Source organism: Lissotriton vulgaris, chromosome 5 (assembly GCF_964263255.1).
Source record: "Lissotriton vulgaris chromosome 5, aLisVul1.2, whole genome shotgun sequence".
Classification (NCBI taxonomy): Eukaryota; Metazoa; Chordata; class Amphibia; order Caudata; family Salamandridae; genus Lissotriton; species Lissotriton vulgaris.
In genome coordinates this window covers 201,984,498-202,006,835 of record NC_141693.1, presented here as the reverse complement: position 1 = coordinate 202,006,835, position 22,338 = coordinate 201,984,498, and the positions used below count along the sequence as shown (strand labels likewise).

The 22,338-nt window shown below is 44.0% G+C and overlaps 1 protein-coding gene across 1 annotated transcript in view; it reads right to left on the bottom strand.

Annotated features, from left to right (window-relative positions):
• Window positions 1-22,338, bottom strand: part of ABCA2 (ATP binding cassette subfamily A member 2) — a 696,743-nt gene that overhangs the window by 54,074 nt on the left and 620,331 nt on the right. The window contains exons 41-44 of the mRNA XM_086921159.1: window positions 7,827-8,005; window positions 2,724-2,865; window positions 1,967-2,101; window positions 640-743 (exon numbers count right to left, since the gene is read on the bottom strand). Of these exons, the coding sequence (XP_086777285.1) occupies window positions 640-743; window positions 1,967-2,101; window positions 2,724-2,865; window positions 7,827-8,005 (560 nt within the window). The remainder of the gene's footprint in view (window positions 1-639; window positions 744-1,966; window positions 2,102-2,723; window positions 2,866-7,826; window positions 8,006-22,338) is intronic.

Sequence of the window (22,338 nt, the reverse complement as noted above, 5' to 3'; positions counted from 1 at the left end):
TAGGGCTGTGGCATGGTTGGTGTCTGTAATTTGGACTTTGGTTGTTAATAGTCTCTAGGGCATAATACAGCATGGTGGGTTCGTTTCCTTAAGGGCAGTGTAGTGGGTTAGTATTATTAGGATACAGATTAGTGTGTGGTTTATCGTCTCTAGGGCTTAATGCAGCCTGTCCGGTTGGTTTTCCTCTGTGCCTCGTAGTGGGTTAGTAATATTAGGATACAGTTTAGTGTGATGTGTTAGACTTCCTGTGATGCAATGCAGGGAATTAAAGCACCAATAATGTAGTGCAGAGTGCCTTGTTAGTCTCACTAAATTGTTTTGCAGAGCGCTGGGTTAGAATCCCTGGGATGCAATGTAGTGAGGTGTAATTTGTTTTAGGGTGCAGGGCAGCATATTTGGATTTTGTACTTAATCTGCAGGGCACTGCAGTACATTAGGGGCCCTAGGGGGAAAGGCAGAGTGGCAAAAACTAAGCACAGAGCACCATTCCAAAGAGCACCCATGTACATGGTACAGAGCCAATGAAATGCCAAGAATGTATAACTTAATTGGGCAATATTCAACCCAGCAATGTCAATTATGATGTTTGCAGGTTAAGAATGATTATTTGCAAGAGTAGAAAGTAAGGTTCTCACTGACCTGTGCGATGTTAGCACTACGGAGCGCCCAGTTTTGATGATGTCAAGGATAAGATTCCAGAGGAAACGCCGGGCTTTGGGGTCCATGCCGGTAGTTGGTTCATCCTTCAAAATGAGTAAAAATGAAAACCAATGGAATACAAGGCTATAAGTGAAGGAGGAGACGTAGCCTCGATATAAATTGCATGACAGTGGCAAGTAAGTAACCATCCTACTGTATTATTACCTAAGCTTTAACTCTGAAATGTACATCTCCCAACAAGGATAATGAGCAGTGGTTACATTTCAGAGGCATATTTACCACAGCACTGAGGGTCTTACTGCTCTCAAATTGGGGTCTGTGTATATTTGGGGTGATCAAAATGTCTGGACATTCTTCTTGGGCGAGGTAATGTTCTTAGGCTCTTAAAAAAGGTTTGGGCTGACTCTGAGCACAGCCCTGTGACCTGCACACCACTAGGTGGTCCAAGTTAAAACCCAGGGTTTCCACTAGCAGGGGTGTCAGGTACTGGGTAGAAGGGCCATTTAACCAGCCCATGGAAGACGGCAAAAGGCAATCTGGTGAGCAAGCACAACATTGTATTAGTTGTGGGCTCTTGAAAGCGTGGAGTTTGCCTCTTCTCTTCGGGGCTGTATCTGCTTCTGTGGGTGTGCTGTGGGAGAAAAAGATTAAAGGAGCCTACGGAAGGGGAGTCTAAAGTAGGAGTGAATCCATGTGTGATTTTCAGGATATCTGCATAAAATTAATTAATATTTAACTAGGCTAAATGAGAAACATTTACATAATCAAAGTTTATTTTGGAAACTGAACATGCATCCATCCATCCATAAAAGTAACTGTAGGACACTGAACCAGGAAATGATGGCTAAAGTGAAAGGCACTTTTTTACTGTTCTAGGAAATGCAACTTACACAGTTGAGCACTTGAAGCCAGAAAATCCTCTGTTAAATGACAAGGTTCAGAAGCAAATGATAGTTAGGAGCGACAAGATAGAATAACCGGAAGGAGGATGGGATTTTGAGGCGTTTGAGAAAACAAGAGCCCTGTCACAGGGTCCTTTACCCACAAATAACATTAATGAGCTGCTTGCTCTGAAATCTGTGCTCAAGGTTTGTATGCACACTCTGTCTTTCTCACACTGTTGTTTTGTAGATTAGCCGCTCAATACATTTTAAGCTAGCCATGACTGATGGTTGTGATAAAAGGACTATCAAGTCCTGGTAATTTAAAATTGTGAGTAGCAGACAAGAGAAAGTGCATCAGAACCTCACACTCTTTACCGGGCAGATATGAGATGGCCTCAGGTGCTTCTGCCCTAAACCCTTACCAGGAAGATGAAGGATGGGTACCCAATCAGTGCAATGGCAGTGGAGAGCTTCCGCTTGTTCCCTCCACTGTAGGTACCGGCTGGCTTGTCGGCGTATTTAGTCAGTTCCAGCTTCTCCATCGCCCATTTCACAACCTATAGAAAGGCAGAAAACATCAGTGTCTCACTTTACAGGGATGACCCTCTCAATCAACCTTCTTGCCGAGTTTTTTTTTAATTCATCAAAGCCAATGGAACACAACTTGAACAATAAGAATCACTGTTCCAAACCAAGAGGAAAATCAATGATGTAGCTAGAGGACTGTATAGGATGCCATTTGCATTCAAAGGTGATGTAATTATGCAACAAACTGTGTGATGCACGCGCAGCAATCATTTCACATTTTCATAAAAATGTTTAATTAGTACATTGTGATCAGTGCATTTATATTCAGCATTTATGGCTGCTTGTAACAAAAATATGTTTCTCATCAGTACTCTTGGGAAAGGGCAGGTCTTTCACAACGGACGGGATTTTCTAACCAATGATAAGTATTGGTGGCCCGAGGACCTGCACGCCACCAGGAGCCTGGCACAAAGCAAGTGTGCCTACGCACCACGTGAGCACCAACAGGAGTCCACTACAAAAAATCAATCCCACACAGGCCTTTTAAAATGCTTGGAGCCTGATGTGAGAGGTGGTGTCCGCCCATGTTGAGTCATATATTAGTCATATTAAGGCACTTGCCTGAATAAATGAACTCCCTCCGAGACTCACCCTTTCTTCGTCCTTCCATGGAATCCCGCGTAGGCGTGTGTAGAGCTCCAGGTGCTCCTGGGCGGTGAGCTCATCAAACAAAGCATCAAACTGAGGGCAGTAGCCGATACTCTGCTGCACCTGCAGGAGTTCCTTCAAGATGCTAAGACAGAACAGGAGAATAAACTGAACGACTACCCGCTGTGCACAAGGCATCACTAATTGTTTGTTCGTTGATTGGTCAATTAGACTATCCCGACCCAAAAGATCTAGCTATATTCTTTGTTATCTTATCTTACAAACCATCCCGTTCCTGACATTCAACAAATCGCCCACTTAATATAATACTCTTCTAGTAATCTACACTCTGACTTAATAGTCCAATACAAATTGCTCAATGTGATCCAACCAAGCACAAAAACCCCTGCTCCTGTATTTCCAATGATGCTAAAACAGCTCATCCCTTATGAGCAACATTATACTCTGTCCTGAGTATGGAACAGCTTCTCCATCTCCCAGCATTTCCAGTGTCCTGAATCCATTGACCTCCAGAATTCTTACAACCTCGGTCTTTCAAATCAATCACCGTCCGATGTACTTAAATTTACCACCCCAATTTGGACAAGTACTTCATTCTCCAGTCCTTCAACACATTCAACCGTACAACCTTTCAAAGTACCAATGCCAAAGCTCTTCTCATTAGCCAAGCACATCCAAATTATTTCCAATCAAATTCTTTATAACACTTCCCTCCTCATATTCTTCCAAATCGCTAACTACAAGGCCTTCCAAACTGCCCACGCCAAATTGCTAAAGGCCTTTTTAATTCTCCATGCTTGTCTCCCCAAATGCCCAAGCCAGAGAGAGTCGTCACAAAATTCCAAGACCTAGAGAACTTCAAACTCCCCAGCCATTGCGGATTAGTCAGAAACTATGAGGATACTCATTGAATGAAACCATCAAGCGTCCACCTAGTAAGCCCTCTGCCGAACCCACAGCATTCTTATCTATAAAAGCCATGATGCCCCCATCTAAATGAACTCCAAACTTCAGTCATTAAACCCCAATCGCTCTTCTTATGAGACCCCCTATCTACATTCACCTATAATCACTCTCCTTTCAATCTACACTAATTCTACTCTGCTCTCCTAGCCTCCACGTAGCAATACAATCCATCAAGCGATGTTCAATACTGTTTCATGTGAATTTGCTTGAAAAGGACTGTCAGCAGGAACATCACTAAAATGTTAGGGTAGCAGGTCATGTCACATTGAAAGAGAAATCAACCAGCTCTCTGAATGCACCAGTAGGGGCTGACTTGCCTATGTCAAGAGATGCTTTTGAGTTGAGTTTGGAATACGCACTACTGTCCAACGAGAGCATCCTGCGACTAAGGGATACCATTAATGGAACTAGATTCAAAGAAAGAGGAACTACAGTACGAAAAGCGAGATTTTAAGTTTCTTTCTGAATGATGAATTAAATACTGTCATTCTGAGCTACTGGGGAAAGGAGTCCCAAGATTTTGCAGCCAGGTAATAGAAAGAACGCCCATCAAGACAGCTGTGAAGAAATGGTAATCTATTACTCAAGTTGGTATTGGAGGAGCAAAAGACTCGAAAATAGATTTGCCATAAGCAAATAAAGATCAGCACAATGGGAAAAAACCGATTGCCACTTGAACAAGGTGAGACGCAGATGGGCTGCAGCATTTCGCACTACTTGAAGGCAATGAAGAGTCGGCATTGTCAGTTTTCTTCAAAGATGTAGGATGAAGGGGAATGATTTTCCTAGGTGATTTTAGAAGTGCAATATGTCTTGCTACTACAGGATTAACCTTGTTAGCAAAGGTTAGGCTATGATCAAAGATCACACCCAAATTTCTAGCAGAAGAGACAGAAACAGTGGTATTTTCAAGATGGAAAAGCCACCAGTTGTGAGACCATGCAAACGTCTATTTGGGGAATATCAGGACTTTTGTCTTTATCGCAGTTATTCTCATTCATAATCCTCATCAGCCAGGCTATCTTGAATCTAGTGGCCAAGTGAGCAAGGGACTCAAGTCTGAGCATACCCTGCCAACTTAGGGTGAACAAAGCGATACAAAAGGGGATGATGGACCTGGTTGATCCTGCCAGTAGCATATGCTTGTCTCAAAGATTAAGCCATGCACATGTAAGTACACACAGCCGGTACAGTGCCAGGATGCTTGTTTCCGGTCCAGGGAAGACATGGCATTGCAGTTCGGGCTGGACTGTTCCCATGAGGCACAGGGTCAGACTGATTTGCATATGGCCATGTCTGAACTGGGGTGGCTGAGTGAGCTAAAGAATGGTGATGGATTAAACCCAGATCAGTTGACTGGGGGTGAGTGTTTGATTTGCTCAAACGCTCCGTCCATCATCCCCTTTTGTATCGCTCTGGGGTGGGGTGAGTAGATAGAAAGCAAGGGTTGCCCGGAGCTGGGCGGTGGCGCCTCGCCACGTTCCTATCCACAGGCCGACCTGTAGCGGGCTTGGACCAAGTGCCCAGAAGAACGTCAGATAAGGCCTCATTAAAGGGCAGCAGAGGCTCGGCCGAGCTTGACTGCGGCTTAAGGACCTCAGTGAGGAGGTTAGTCCTCACGGCCGCGACGGGGAGCTCAAGGCCCAAGGCCTTGGCCACCCTCGTCAGCACCACGCTATAAGCCGCCACCTCCTCCGTAGCCACGCTAGGAGGGGAGACCAAACCAGTATCGGGCGAAGTGTCCAGACCACTGGCCCTCCCCATGCTCTCCTGTCCCGTCCTCAGAAGACTGACACTCACATGCCAGAGGGTCCTCAGACCCCTTCCAATCCCCCTCGTCACCCATCGCCTGGTACTGAGGCTCAATGGATGGGGCCGGGTCATAGAAATAGAAATCTCCAAACGGCGTCGAGAGTGGCGCCGCTCCGACGCCGGACCTGAATCGAGGGTAGGACCAGGGACGGCGTCGTCCTGGGAGGTCGCCAGGGGCGACACCCTTGGGGCCGGCGCCGGCGAGGTCGTGAGGTTGATCGGCGGCGAACCGGATCCAGTGGGGCCCTGCGGCGTCGGGACCGAAGTAGCCGATGGCGCCGGGGACGAAGCACCCGGCCCGCGTGGGGACCCAGTCGGGGCCGCTTGGCCCGAAGGCACTGCGGAACCAGACAGAGGAGTGAGCGACCTCATGGCCAAGAGGAAGGCCTCGATCTCCTCCGGCGTCGCATGCTGCACAGGGACCGGCAGGTATGGTGCAGGCCGCGATGCCCACGGCTCCACATGTGTGGTGTCGCCCGAACCCCCTTCGAGCGTCGGGGGAGTCAGAAGAGCGATGGGGCCTCTTCGACTTCTTGTGCCTCTTACCTGAGGACTTCGAACCCGAAGACAACTCCCGGAACTGTGGTGACTCCGGCCCCGCGACCGGTCCCTCGACCTCCTTTTGGACCGGGACCTCGAGCGGCGCAGGTGGACTGCCGAAGCTCGAGTCACTTACGGGACCGCTCCCGTCTAGCTTTAGACGTCAGGACCCGGCAGTCGGAGCAGGATTTGTCATCGTGGTCCGGGCCTAGACAGTGCCGGCACCGGCGATGGGGGTCGGTAACCGACATCAGTCGGGTGCAGTCGGGGCAGGTCTTGAACCCGGGCATCCCTACCGGCACCGTCGAAGTCAAAAGATCAAAAAGGATCGTAAAAAAGTTAGTCAAAAATTGACTAGGGTACAACTTTTTCCGGCTCTACGCTTGCTGGCGCGGAAAAAAGAAGAACCGACGTCAGCGAGCGGAGGCGGAGTCTAAGTAGTCCAACGGCGTCATCACAGGAGCCCACGACGGACGCGGACGATGCCTACCGACGCGCATGGGTACTGCTACGCAAAAAAATTCCGGATCCAGTCTGACACCTGGGGATATTCTAAGGTAAGGAATCTATCACTAACGTGTCTCTTTCAGATACTGGTGATAATTGTTCAGGAGTGAAGTAGTGTGGCTCACTGGTTAGAGGCGGCAGACCCGAGAGCAGAGGACGGCCCGGGACCAGGGTTCGATTCCCGGCGCGGCAGGTTTCTGGACCAGGGTCAGCGGACTCGATAATTCTCTCGCCTCGGTGCCCACTCTGATCAGCGATCACACTCGGCAACTCTGGGCATTAGCTTGCCTCATCTTCACTAACGGCCCCACCAGACCGCCGGGGATGCCTGGTCTCACCCTGGAGATACCCATTAAGGGACCATCTCTCAGGGAAGCCAGGAAGGGTTTCGCAGCGGTCGAAGCGCCTTGGGACCCTACGGGTAAGTAGTGCGCTATATAAATGCCAATACATTTACATTTACATTTACAGGATATAGGTGTCGGCTGTGGGCTTTTGTAAAAGTGGTCTGACTGGTGCTTCACTTTCATGTTATAAAGATCATTAGTGAACCAGGGTGCAGGAGGTTTGCTCCCAAAAGAGTGTCAAGTTTGAAGAGGAGTTCTAGCATTGAGAGATGTCTTAATCCAGTTATGTTTAGAGGCAGCAATTGATATGTTATTGAACGAGGATAGCTGGGTGTTCCTTAGTCAAGATTGAAAGTGATGATTTTAGAGAGGTTGCATGAGTTGTTAAAGGAATATGTAGATTTTTTAAAAGAGCATTTAGGATTCGTAAAAGTGAACTGAATTTCAAAATGATTTATCCATGTGAGAGGGAGAGGACACTGAACTGAAATGGATTGTAGACTATAGAATACGGGGGGATGCAGGTATACAGCTCAGTGTGTGGGTAATTGGCCTAAAAGAGAAAGTCCTAAAGCATTAAGGCTCTCAGTTAAGTTGAAGGATTCAGTATTTGGTTTATGAAGTATTATAAAATGAGCAGACAGAGAATGTTTATAACATTATTATAACAATCCAGTCTTAGTCCAGGGAGATGATATACTAAGCATCTTGAGAAACCATCTACCATCCTTCTAATTACTAGCACCTTTATTCACCCATCACACTCCTCAACTATTCTCCAAACACAATACCAAAACCCTTTCTTGCTCCTTATCGAATGACAAATATCTCACTCATTGCATGTGGTTCTTGCATCCAATTCCTACTGTAACTACTTTTCATGTCTCCTATAGACATGCAGAGGTCGACTTACCTATGTCCGTTGATGAAGGCTTCCCCTCCTGTGGTGCTCTCATCACCTGTGAGCATCTTGAAGCTGGTGGTTTTTCCGGCTCCATTGACCCCGAGCAACCCAAAACACTCCCCAGGACGCACCCCTGCGCAGAGACGATCCACAGCCAGTATCCGGCCCATCTTGCGAGATTTGTAGACCTTGGATAAGAACAGAAGGATCCATTAAATCTGATCCGAATTTGACAGGGATTTTCATCATAGAGTTTAGTTTTTCTTGGTGTATTTTTTAGCATTTACTGTAAACTTCTTAGAGATTGCTTAAGATCTCTGAAATCCAACTTAAGTTTGTACATGAAGAGCTAACATCATAACCCAAACATGGTGTACAACCAACAATGGTTATAACTTCACGCTGAAGTATCAGCTAGATCCCCATGTACCAACAAACAAAATTGTCTTCTGTTAATTTTCAACTTTTCCCTGGTACTACAGAGTAAGAACTTAAGGTTAGATGTAAGAATATCTGTACCAAATTACTGCCAGTATTTTTGTAGTAAGTTAAGATTTTTAAGAACCGACCTATGCACTAAGAGGTTGGTTCTTAAAAATATGAATCTTAGTGAGTCACAAGTGGAGCGTAGTAGATCGAGGATATGGTTGGACGAAGTGATAGTTGCAGTAGGTTGAGGATAGGGTTGGACGTTGTGGATGGTTCTAGTGTGGGTAGGACTCACTGAAGGGGTGTGAATTAAAGGGCTTTTTTTGAAGAATAAGTAATGTTGTAGTGGGGAGAGGATGTTGTGTTGTAGCCCGAGCTGCCAACTTTCAAAACCAGGTTAGAGTCGCAGCGATGGCTCAACAAACTGCTATTCTGGGCAAATCACTCAATCTCCCAGTACACAAGAAAAATAATTTTAGGGGTTGCAGGTAGAGGATGTGGCGCAGTGGCCAGAGCTGCTGACACCGGAGCTGTGGACCCGGTTTGAGTCTCAGTGTCTGCTTACCATCTTTCGATTCTGGGCAAATCACTTTATCTCCCGTGCCCATGGACAGCACATGGATACCCTCACAGGTGATAAGCTGCGCTATAGAAATCTACACATGTAATGTATATGCTCAAGTGGAGCATTTGCTTAGCACATCTGGCCTTTGATCATTACTGCAGTTTTTACCATTATAAATGGATTATCAATTTTTTTTTACTACTGCTATAGCTAGCTCTCTCTCATGATAAAAAATAATTATATATACATATATATATATATATATATATACATATATAAAATACATTTTGTGACATCTTAACTGTCTCTTACTGTCTCTTATAACCACTTAGTCGGCAACCCCCAGTAATGTCCCTCCCCAACAAACATCTTATGTCAACTTAGCATAATCGCTATGGGGCGACCAGCAGAGCATTATGTAGGACCACAGTACTCTTATTATAGAAGGTCTCGAGCCCTCCGAATAAGAGCCCTTACAATCTAACCAAAAAAACAATGGTGGGACCATATCAGGGGGAGCAACACAATCTGCCTCATACAGGTAGCTTTTACTATTCACCTTCCCATTCAGCAATGGTCAAATCAACACCGTATTACTCTTTCAGTTGCAGTGTCTTAGTGCCTATCCCATATCCTACTTCCAGACATCACAGTCCTTCATAATAGTTCCAATATCTATTCTTATCTGGATTCTTATCTTTTATAGACATTTCCATTCTTGCTATTCAACTTCACTTTATCCATGGCTTGTAGTCCTCTCTGGGGTCATGATTTTTCTTTTTACAATTTCTGTTGAGAAATGAGCTGCCATCTCATGTCCAGAGATCAGAGAACACATGCACCTTACCATTCATGCTGAACTGAAGTCATGCAGGACAATACATTGTGTATTTAACATTCATATTTTGCAATGCTTTCTGTACTGCCAATAATTTGCTGCACTTCCTGTACTGCTTGGGCATGGTTAAGATAGATTGCAATTTTGGCCTCTGCATAGGGAAGCTCTTCCATGTCAGTATTTTATCCTGGTCTCTACAGTTAAAGAGCTTCGCTAGGATAGGTTGTGATGTTGCACCAGGTATTTACCTGGGACCCAAGGTCCTAAAACGTCCCCTCTCCATCACAAACATGTGTGATAAATGTTTGCAGCCAAATCTTTACTCCAACATTCTCCAATATTCTTGCGACACGCAGTCAATTCCAGAATTCCAGTTATGCACACATTATGCCTGCCAGAGCATGCTTCCAGGTCTTTGCTCACAGATAATTCTTTGCAGCTCTGCTCCCATGTCTTTGTTTTTTAGCAACATTCAGCATGTAATCTTCTCTTTCACCGATGCAGCATTCCACCACATCTGTACACATAGCATGACAATCGAGTCTTTCTTCCATGTCATCTAGTCTCTGTGTGACTTCCTTTCACTCACTGATATCTTGTCAGCAAACTGATGTATCATTCAGCAAGAGGGCCACACACTTCAGTCATCAAATCATTAACCTGCATGCCAACAGGTGGCACCATCAGGCTCCACAGTGATATTGACGCACCTCCATAAGTGACAGCATAGAGCTGCATAAAGGTGCTACCCATGCATCCAGACATCTGTTTAACAAAGTATCCAGAGAGCTTAGGTCTCCCAAAAGAAAATAACCACCAATAGCATGAAATACAGAGCTTTCTCCCTACCTTACCATTGCCAAGAAACAACCTACTGAAGAACCCCACAGGACCACATGTAAATGTGTGGAAACACCAAGGGGAATGAAAATAGGTACATAAAATCTGCCACACAGAAATGAAATATATCAAAAGGTGAAACTCTGAATCTTCCATTGTTAAAAATAACAGTATAAAATTGCAGAAAGGCAAGCACTCAGACTTAGGATTCCTTCTGGATGACTTGTAGTAACCAATCTGAGATATAGTGGTCTTTAAGTGGAAATTAATCCTAAGCTGAATGCACTGCAGATCCAAGCAATGACAACATAAAGATCCACTGCCAGAGAGGTGCATTTCCTCTACTTGATGTACTGTGCAAGGGACCTGACTTTTGCTATTCTTTTGGATTTAGGACTGCCCCTCCCACCACCCGCTCAACATAACTCACTGGGACATCATGAGACGTTCGGCTTTTCCCAAAGTTCAGAAAAATACAAACTATCCTTCTCTGACGGCTTACAGCTAGCTGTTCATTCAGGGATTTTTCTAGCAGTAACCCTTCAATTCAAGGGAGAAGGCTTTTTGGTGAACCAACTATTGCTCTTTTGCCACTAAAGTGTTAATTTTGCTTCTTTTTCTGATCTATTCTACATGTCATTATTTACAGATACCAATTAGACCTGCTTTATGAGGGACATTTTCCCACCCAACTACTGTCTTTCATTTAATGTCCCTATCTTACAAGCTGATTCGTTCCTCCGCTCTCACCCCACCACTATCCACCTACAACTTTTCACTATGATCCTCTCATGCCAGATAGAGGGTTTTTATCACTTGTCACTCAGTTTGCAGTGCCTACACGTGTGATGTGCTAAGGTCACAAGTGCCCACATACACATACACAGTAAGGTACAATATCATATGTATTCACAGCCATGAGAAAGCCCCAGGCAATCACCAATTCAGGAAAAAGCATGCCTTGGCTACTGCATACATTTTATCTGCAAATGTAATAGATTTCTCTGGAATTACGAGGCATTCCCATATTTCCTCAGAATCTTCCGACAACGCACCATTACCATCCACTTACATCTTTCAATGTAATTCCGTCCTCTATCCGCTCTCACCTTCCAGGCTAGCAACTTGCCGCTACTTTCTCCAGACTAAACATAAGCAAGCTTGCTAACATTCCATCTTGCCCTCTCTACTCTCAATGACCTGAACATACTCTGCCAGTTTTCTTACCAACCTCTAACTACTTCTGCGCCAGCTCCTGAAGGCAAAATGAGGAGCTCACGTGTCATAGCCCATTACTCCTCTTCAAAGCCCCTGTCCTCTTCTCGCATTTTTCTCGACCAAATAAAGCCTTTATTTCACAAGAATCCATGGGCCACTACCTTATATGAGTTTCAGACTATCCTCATGGAAGCTGAGCGCAAATTAACACTGATGTAACACCTACTCCGCTCCTTTAATGTATGTATTATATCCATGTCTGACAGCAGCACTTTCCATTGTCCACCTAGAGCTAATCTGCACTTTGTGGAGACCGATCCCTAACAAAACTGCAGCACGATCGTAGCGGTGAACGGAAACATGCTGCATCACGAACATTGGTAAGAAATGATTTATCAATTAAAAAAAGGTAGTCAATCCTACAAGAGGTTCCAGTACTTACTACTATAAAATGTGTACCTCTCCTTGGCCCAACATTTTTCCGCCACACATCACACAGATTGTAGTCTATCAGAATCTTCAAAAACGTCCTCACCTTAGTGTGCCTGCTGCTCGGCTCTATGATGACCTAGCCAACACTTCATCCAAACATACATTAAAATCACCTTCGAGCACTATGGAAGATCAGAAACCCAAGAATTTTCACCCCATATCCCACAGAGGAGGAACATTATCACAATTTTGGCCATAATAGCTCCCACAAGTAAACTTATCCAGCACAAAGGTCATAAGACCCAACGCCCTCCGACCTGAGCTGTCCGTTTTGAAGTGTCGGAAATTTACCCCACCATTTTTTCTAAAAGGAAACGCTACACCTTTGGTGGAAAGAGACTGTTTTAAACAACTGACCTGATGAACCCATGGTAGACCACTAAAGAACAAGTTACTTACCTTCGGTAACGATATATCTGTAATAAACTTTAGTTAGTGATAGATTCCTTAACTTAGAATTACCACCAGGCGTCAGAATGGATCCGTAAAGTTTTCATCAGAAGTACCTCTGCCCGTCGGTAGGCGTAGTCGCGCGGCTCCGCGTACGTCATTGGCGTCGTAGTCGCCGAGATGACGTCGCTGATCCAGTCTGACGCCTGGGGGTAATTCTAAGGTAAGGAATCTATCACTAACGTGTTTCTTTCAGATAAGGCCTTTATGCTTCCTTACCGAAAGATGCGTATTTTGCAGGGCTATATAATGTGAGCGTGTCAATCCTTCAAGTACTGACAGATTAGGCTCGGTTTTGTCTCCCTTGAAGGCCGTGAACATTCCATGAAAAATCACCCCATGCCCATTCTATCCAACCCACCACAGACTCACCTGTTGCGTGACAGACTGTTAAACTGATATGAATATTGCAGCTATCCTTACAGATACCTAGGACTCCTAACACGCCTATATTTCCAAAGTGGTCATGAGGACAATTTTCACCATTTACCCTTTTTTCTGTTATAACCTTCCCTTAAACTCCTCCCTCTGAATCCTCTCCAAGGAACCCTCCCACTGTAAATAATGGCTTTTTGCTATGCCACTTTGAGGTACACCTAGGAAGGGAAAAAAATCAAATGCTTCAGAAACAACTGTGCCAAAACCACTCCACCTGTCAAAACAAGCTACAAAATAACATGTGGGAAATGGAAAAACGAAATCCAATACAGGAAAACAAGTTTCGTCAACCCCAAAAGGAAAACAAAACACATATGGAAAAGGAATGCGCAGGGAGAGCAATAGAGATTAGGACGGGTAAAAGCCTTGGGAGTCTGCGTCTTCTTGATGAGGTCTTCCACCTGTTCAATCAGCCTGACATTATGCATTTGATTGCCCCACATAACTTTGAGCATGGCCGGAACCCGAAGCTGGACCCTCGCTCCAAACTTCTGCATTTCTCCCCATCTTCTGCCCTAACTTAGTCTGCCACTGCTCTATGGCTCTATATATGCCTGATCCTATAGTGTATGTAAACCCTTCAACTCCCCTTCTTTGAATGACGAGCCCAAAATCTGTTCCTTTAGAATTATATTATACAATAGGAAGTTGACCAAAATCTTCCTATGGTTACTTCGCCCCACTGACCGTTTGAAGGGGTCCCTATGGATCATTTGTATCTCTCTCTCCAGATCCACCTATGGATTACCTTTCAGGACCCCCTTCGTGAGGTGCTTAGTCACAAAGCCTTTCCGATCACTCCCCTCTAGCATCACAGGAACAGTAAGGACCCTAAGATTGTTCCTCTTTTAATCTCCCTTATTTCCTGCCATGATCTTAAAAAACGAGCTAACAGACGGGGTAATCGGAGGGTTCGCAGAGGCAAAATCCAGAGATTGCGGTTTCTGATACAGCTTTCCAAAACAAGGCCTCAGACCTCGCTCAGACTCTCCCCCTTCCACTACTCCCTTCCTCAGACACAACACTTTTTGAAGAGGATCTTCCACTGCCTACCCCTGTTGCTGATTTTGCAGGGCCGATGTGGTAGGTGGGTAACCTTATCAGCAGTCTCTTCCCTCTACCACAGTTGCGAGCTGGAGATGGACCCCCCAGTAACGCTGGATCTCAGCATGTACGCCCTCGCACAACCGCACACTCCTACACTTACGGATATGGCATCCAAACCATTCTAGGGACTCTACTACCTGGGATGCGATGCCCCTTCTAGCCCGACCAGCCACCCCCCACCATCCAGGGTCACATCATCCCCGTCCTTGTAGCGAGTTGTCCAAGTGTAGGATGGGGGATTCACAGCCCCCCCTTCCCTCTTGTAATGCCGGCAGCACCAGCCTGCCCAGCAATCCAGCCACAATAACTACAATAACTTGTGCTGCGTCTTCCTACTTTGGCACATGGCATTACCGCAGACAGTGCACTCCGTTGTCGACACAGCTCCTCTGCCGCACAGCACTATCGGGATAAAGGAAATCATGGCGGCATGTATTGCCCTCTCATACTGGTCGCTGCTCCAAGATATAAATTTACATTTCCCGCTGTTCACCGGGCCATCATAGCCCGTGATCCAGAGAAAACATTGGGTCTCCTGAGGTAAGACAGTAACAATAGAATAGAAGGGGGCTCCCCAGGGGGATTTAGGATGCTGGCAGGAAAAAAGGGGAAAAGAGCAACACAATAGAAACAAAGACTACCCTGCCAGGGTATATTTCAAGGTCCCGGGGGATCCTTACGTATAAGTGATTGGTGACAAGAAAATACGTATCAGAGCCAATTATACATCAAACAAAGTTAATTAAACTTTTTTTATATATATAGTTTATTTGTCAAATTCATATAAAAGATTCATATAAATAATTAGAAAAAATATAAATTAGTTTAGACTCAACATAGCATATAGGATGGAGAGAAAACCCATTGTATTTGTGGTTTTAACATGAACCATTGTTTGAATCAAGCAGAATGCAAAAATACTGGTACCACACACTCCCAGAATCATCCACTAGAATCACACTAACTCTCAGACTCACCCGTTACAATTATACACAATCACATACATAACATTCATAAAGGTACATCAAGGCCTGCAGAAGGGGTATCTTATGGCTGCTAAGACTACAGTCACATTATTGAGGCAAGTAGATGAAAGAAAAGTTGTTTAACAAAGACTGCACTTTGGGCCATCCATAAAGGTCACACCAGTAACAAGTCCGCAGAGCCTCTCAGGCTCGAGCCCGCGACTGGTGTTACGCGGCCGCCCTATCCCCTCTCACCATTCTAAGCTCCCGAGAATATTACATTGCAAGTGAATTCACAGTATATATGGACAATCATTTAAGTTTTATCCATGTTTGAAATCCCTTTCACCACTTTATACTGGGAGCATTAAATTGTGGGTTAATTCACAGTATAAAGGGGTGGAAGCAATTTGAAACATGGACAAAATTAAAATGATTGGTTCACTGCGAGAAATCTTTCACAATTTTTGATTCCCATTTGCCTTTCTCACGGCTGTAAGTTCCTTTACATGCTAGTTCATGACCAAGGCATGTTGTAGTTTAATTACTGCACTTATTTGTAGCTTTTGGGTCATCTATTGCTCCATTATAAAGCGAAATGTTTTTACTTCACCGAACAGTTACGATTTAAGTGTTTAACTAGGGTTGGTGAACAGGAGTGCTGCCAAGCAAAGCCTGTGGTTCTCCCACCCCATTTAGAGGTTGGAGCAGATGACTGTTCATCAGTGTAGCCTTCACCAGCTCTGCTCGCATACAATCGTCAGAAGCAGTCCATTTGCCTTTGGGTCGCCTCCTTTCATGCATCAGAAAGCCTGTCCTATTTAGGTTGGGCCTCCAGAAGCAAGGCAGGGTGCACCTTGGCAGGGGAAATCATCAGGGGCACCTAAGCAAAGGGAGAAAACTCCCTGTTCATCAGGGCCATTGAGCTGTCGGTTTGTAGAAAACAAACTGCTTTTTGGGGTGTTTGTGCTAAGGAAAAAGAAAAATCCAGATGACCCTCTAGACATGGCAGCCAGCTGGCATTTCAGTTTTACAAAAGTGCTTCTACCACAACAGCAGAAGTACTTGTGGCAAAGTGATCTATGCCAACACAAAGGTGAGGATCTTTAAATATGGTGTGTGGCCCTCGCAGACCTAATAAGTAAATCTAATTGTCATCATTTATAATGCCAACACATATAGAATATGGCAAGAATTGCAAGAAAGGGACTACACATTGTTAACGAGAACAAATGGTAACAGGGATTGTTCAGTAACCCGGCGAACGAATACAGATTTATCAAAGAGGAAAGGTCCTATGTTTTTCCTGTGGGTGGGAATTTCCACAGAAGACTCAAAGCTCTTCAAAGACAGAGATACTACCAGAGCTACTGTGGCTATCTTATCCAAAAAAACACCAGTTGCAGGAAGGTCTAGCATGCCTAAATTGACTAAAAAGACAAGGTAGATTATTACAGTTTATTTAGGGGTCTGAAGCTAGCCTTGAGTAGTACATGGTGGGTAAAATATCTATGCCCGTCAAAGTAGTGCAGTAGGTCTTGAAGTATAGTAGTGCCAGCTTTGTACACTTTGATATGCATGGATATGGAAATGATGACTGGTACCCTGTAATTACCCTTCTTTGGAAGGAAACGTTTTTTTTAATAGAGCAAGATAAACATTTCCTTAATCCATTAACACACACATTTTCACCATCTTTCCCTGAAACCATTAGATGATTGTATTACACTCTGGATGCATCTGGTTTACTTTAATATGTCAGCCACATTTCTGAATGAGAGAGAGGCACTCGCTAGTAGTATGAAACATACATATATATAAATGTATTGATTACCAATCCGATTCCCTCTGATGAAAGGAAGGCACTGACTCCGTGACTTTGACTCAAGAAAAGTTTTTAATCCGACATGCTGCACAGACGCGTTTCGGCGGAAGCCTCCGCCTTGCTCACTTAACTCTGCTCTAAATGGCATACGTATTTATAACACTTTACATGCTGACACATCACGAACAGACCTTACACCATGATAGGCTATTCGTAGTTAAGGCAACCAGTGAGTCATGGTCACACACGCTAATGCATAGACACAGAAGATTCTGTAGTTTTTAAAGGACAAAATGACCATGATTCATATTATGACGCTGTCGGCACTTGACACATTGCAAATGTAAATATTATCATCTCAATTCTGTTAACACAATATAAAAACATGAGATCTTATGTGATATATCGCTTAAGTCTGATTAACGTTTCTTCCAAAGTTAACATGACTGCGAGCTGATGCTGAACAATTAAATTTCATTGTGCATTGCGTAAAATATTGCAATTCATGTTGGCTCACTCTGGTGCACGTGCAAAATATTTAAATAATAGATTTCAAATTCTAGTGTTTTCTGTACATATAAATGTATATATATATATCTTAAAGGAAAAGTAGGCCTTGAGACATGTGTGCTCTTTGTATAGACAATAATTCATAAAAAGATGGCAATGAATAAGATGTCGGCTGTTGAAGTGGGATGTTGTAGCTGCACCTTTGGTGACATGCCACCTGATCCTGTATGCACTATATAACTTATCAATACGTTGGTGTAGTTATTTGAGACATATATGGTATATCGACTCCTATGAAAGTTAGGCTACAAGCGCCCACTCCAGCCTTCTTCTCAGTGTTTGAAAGATGAACAGACAGCGGATGGACTGCGCTCTGCACTTTCATTAATATTGAAATTTCTAGACACTATGCATGAATTAATCTCAAATGCGTGCAATTACTCCAGGGCACACACCAGTCTATAATTCTTTTCATCACGGTGACATTTCAGACTGGGACCAACCATATGCAAGTCAGTCTTAGTCGTGCTCTAAAAGAGGCCGCACAGTCTGATCTCTGAGGTCATATTCCCGCTGCCCAGGAACACGCGCAACCCCAGACCTGTTCTCCAACCTTGTTAGGCTACATCAGCAAGGTGCAGGTCAGTTCTATGTTGCACCTACTTTTGGGCACTCCTTTCCAACTAGGTTATAACTAAAACAAGAACAATTGTAAAGAGGAAATGTTCGAAATCTGTAAGTGCCCAAAACAATATTATGCGAAGAGACTTTAATATTTGCTCAAACAGCTGCCAGTGGTATTCCACCACAGTTCAAGGTTGCTCAATTTATTCTGATAATATTACAGGAATGGGGTGGGTCAAATGATTTGGGCTTCGGGTTGGGCACAGCAATATAAATAAAACAGTGCCTGTAATTATCACCGAGCTCAAACTCCAACACTACACTACTTTTTCATTTTTAATGTACTTCCTTCCTAACACCCATTGCATCGAAGCCTCGAGAGTCTTTTTTTTAAATGCCAACAGGTGAAAAGTACCTCCATGCATGGGTTACCTGGGGCATCTTCCGAAAGTACATTTCAGAAATGTCATAAATGTGTCAGGTAAGCACATCTGAATGCTACAAATGTATTCTTTTATTGTTCCTATTCTAGTGAAGTTGCTGCCCGGGGCTGTTTTCAAATCAATTTGTGTCACACCAGCCTTACCGGTTCGTTGTGCACCCTGTTCAGGAATGGCCCTCATGTGGTATTGAAAACAGGAATCTGGGAGTACTTTTCTCTGCTGTGCTTTAAGTCAATGTGGGGTTCAAAGGCATCATTGCAACTTTTTACGACAGCCTTAGAAGTTGCAGAACTAGACTACTGTAATATTGTGTGCACCAGTCTTCCAAAGAACTGCAGTGTCATGTTGCCAAAGGTCTGAAATTGAAATTCTAGATCCTTGTCTGAATCTGAAGAGGTGTGCCTATAAATTGTATCAGTGGATGCCTTGAAAGTGTGCCTATAAATTGTATCAGTGGACGCCTTGAAAGTGTGCCTATAAATTGTATCAGTGGATGCCTTGAAAGTGTGCCTATAAATTGTATCAGTGGACGCCTTGAAAGTGTGCCTATAAATTGTATCAGTGGATGCCTTGAAAGTGTGCCTATAAATTGTATCAGTGGACGCCTTGAAAGTGTGCCTATAAATTGTATCAGTGGATGCCTTGAAAGTGTGCCTATAAATTGTATCAGTGGACGCCTTGAAAGTGTGCCTATAAATTGTATCAGCCCTTTTTTTCTGACAATGGGCCAACGGATTTAGACTGTGTCATAGAGGATAACAGATGGCTAGCCCATTTTGGCAAAATCTATGAGTCTACAGTCCCTGCCTCAACTGCCAAAACCCTTGACCACTCAAACTTGGTTATGGATTTTAACACCATGGAAGTCGAAAGGGCGATTAGAGATACCAGCAAACACAAGGCCCTGGGACCCGATGGGTTACCAGCAGATCTCTATATTCAGTACCCACAATTCTGGTCAAAAATTTTAACCAACGTTTTTAATGCTATTCCGACAGCTGGCTTCCCACCCTCCTGGTCTACCTCTATAATTGTGCCTATATTCAAGAAAGGGAATAGGGCGGACCCGGCCTGCTATAGACCAATCTCCCTGTTGGACTCTGCCGTTAAGATCTTAGGCAGAGTCATCCTGCACAGAATGGGGGATTGGCTGGAGGAGAGCGGGATCCTTTCAGATTTGCAGTACGGGTTCAGGGCACACAGAGGGACAATTGACCAATATTTGAACCTCCATCTAATCATTAGCAAATACACTGTGGTGAAGGGGGGGCTTCTTTATTTGGGGTTTATGGACCTATCCTCCGCTTTTGATTTGGTTAATCGCTCAAAATTATGGACCATCTTACGAAATTTGGGTTTGGACACTACCTTGGTTAGCTTTTTACATGACCTTCATTCTAATTTGTTTGTGTCTGTTAGGGCATCAAGGGATGGTAGGTGTACAGCAAAGTTTAGATCAGGGAGAGGGGTCAGACAAGGGTGCATCCTGGCCCCTCTTCTCTTTACACTGTACATCAACGCCTTGGGGAAATTTCTGAACCCAGCCACCCTGGACATTCCACGTATGGGGGGGCTACCTATCCCGGTCCTCCTATACGCGGATGACGCTGTCCTTATAGCGCGGACTGGCATAGGTCTCCAAAGACTTTTGGACCATTTCGGCCTTTTCATGGAAGCCCTTGATCTAAAAATTAACATCGTCAAGTCCCATGTTATGGTCGTTGGCTCACGAAAGAAAAATATGAAGATTAGATCCTTCAGCTCTAACAATTCACCAATTTCGAGGATGCCCTCCTTTTGTTACCTGGGCGTCACTTTTGACGAGAGAGGAACTTGGAAGCCACAAATGAAACTCAAGGAAAACGGAGTTATTAGATCCACAACAGCACTCCTGAGCTTCTCCAAAAGATTGGGCTCGAAACCTATGGAAGCTATGACCAGGATCTACAGAGCCAAATGTATGGCAATCGCTTCCTACGGGGCAGACATTTGGGGCTATGTTCCAACTCCAGGCATGCAAATTGCTGAAAACAACTTCATACGGGCTCTGCTGACTCTCCCGAAATCTTCTCCCACACATTCAACCCATAATGAAATAGGCATGGGTTATGTCTCTGATCTTCTAAAAATGTCCCCAGTACTTTGCTGGATTAAAACCTGGACAAATGAAGAAATCAGCTTGAATCACTGCATCCTTAAAGATTGTATATCTCTGGACAAAGCTCATACTATTCCATGGCTGGCATATGTTAGAGCGGCATGTGCGAGGCTAGGGCGTCCGGAAATGTACTCTCTACCGCAACACCTCAAAAAAGAGGACGCAAAGTGGGTGAAGCAGCACTTTCGGACTTTGTTGGAATGCGAAAGAGAATCGGCTGAACTTAGCAAACCTACGGTCAGATTACTTTTTCAACTTTCCACAACCACAGCTATGGAACCCTATTTAAAATATGTCACAAAGCCCTACCATCGCTTTCTGCTCATAAGGTTTAGATTTAATTTGATCCATCTTATTCTTGGCACGCACACAGAATGGGGTACACCAGAAAATTTTCCCCCTTGCACATGTGACTGTTTTTCAACACAGGACACTTTGCACTTGGTCATGTTCTGTGAGCACTACCTGGTGCCGCGAAAAAAAATCCTTGTTCCCATCTTGAAACCTCTGAATTTCGTTCAGGTACGGCCAGCATTACTATACCTTCAGATGCTGAACTCAGTGCCGGTTGCATATGGCGTAGCTTGTTTTTTAGTAGCAGCCGCCAGACAGAAAAAACTAAGAGCTGCCGCACCACTAAATCATCAAATTTGACTTCCTGTATAAACTCTGGCGAGAAGGTCTTTTATATGCTGATATAGGTGTTCCCCATATCTATCAAATCCCTTTTTCTTAATGAATGTGCCCTTTTTTTTGTTTTTAGAAGGAGTAGCAATCAATTCTTTTTCATCTGTTTAATTGTTTTTTAAATCTGATTTTATGTATCATGTACTGCTTTTATGGTTTTAATTAACCGAATAAAGTTTTTTGACTGACTGACTGACTGAAATTGTATCAGTGGATGCCTTGAAAGTGTGCCTATAAATTTTATCAGTGGACGCCTTGAAAGTGTATCAGTGGATTTCAGTAGACGCAAACGACAAATTTAAAGTGCTGTGCCCAACCCACAAGCCCTACTGGGGACGAGCCCAAGATACCTAAATAGCCTCACTCCGATTGTATGCCTAAAAGGACAGTGCCATCTACTTCTGCACACCTCATTGCTCACTAAGCTTTCAATCTCAAAAGACATGGGGGCCAAGGACTTCAGGCTCTAGACTGTGAAATGCACTCAACCCAAGCTTGTGGGTAGTGCCTAGGAATTCATGTTTCAGAAAAAAGCTGTCTGGCTTGCGTTTAACTGCACTGCTTTTGTACATGTGGTCATTACGAAGTAGAAGAAGAAAATTGTTTTGGCTCTACTATTACAGATTGGACTTTAACTTTCCCCATCTCATTGTGCCAGGTCTATGCTACCCTTTATTGCACCTTAAAGTAACCAAAAAGCAACACATTACAATATCTCATAAGTATATAAAAAGATGTGGCTTTATTCAACTTTTTTGTTTGCTCAAAAGACTATTTTTTTGTTTCATGAGGAACATTGAAAACACAGTAGAATATAAAATAAACCGAGTATAGATTTTGTTCATTAGGATAATGTATATGCATGTACAATTGTAAATTCTCACTAAGAATTATATACATAGCAAAATGTGCTTTTGGGGCAAACGAAAAAT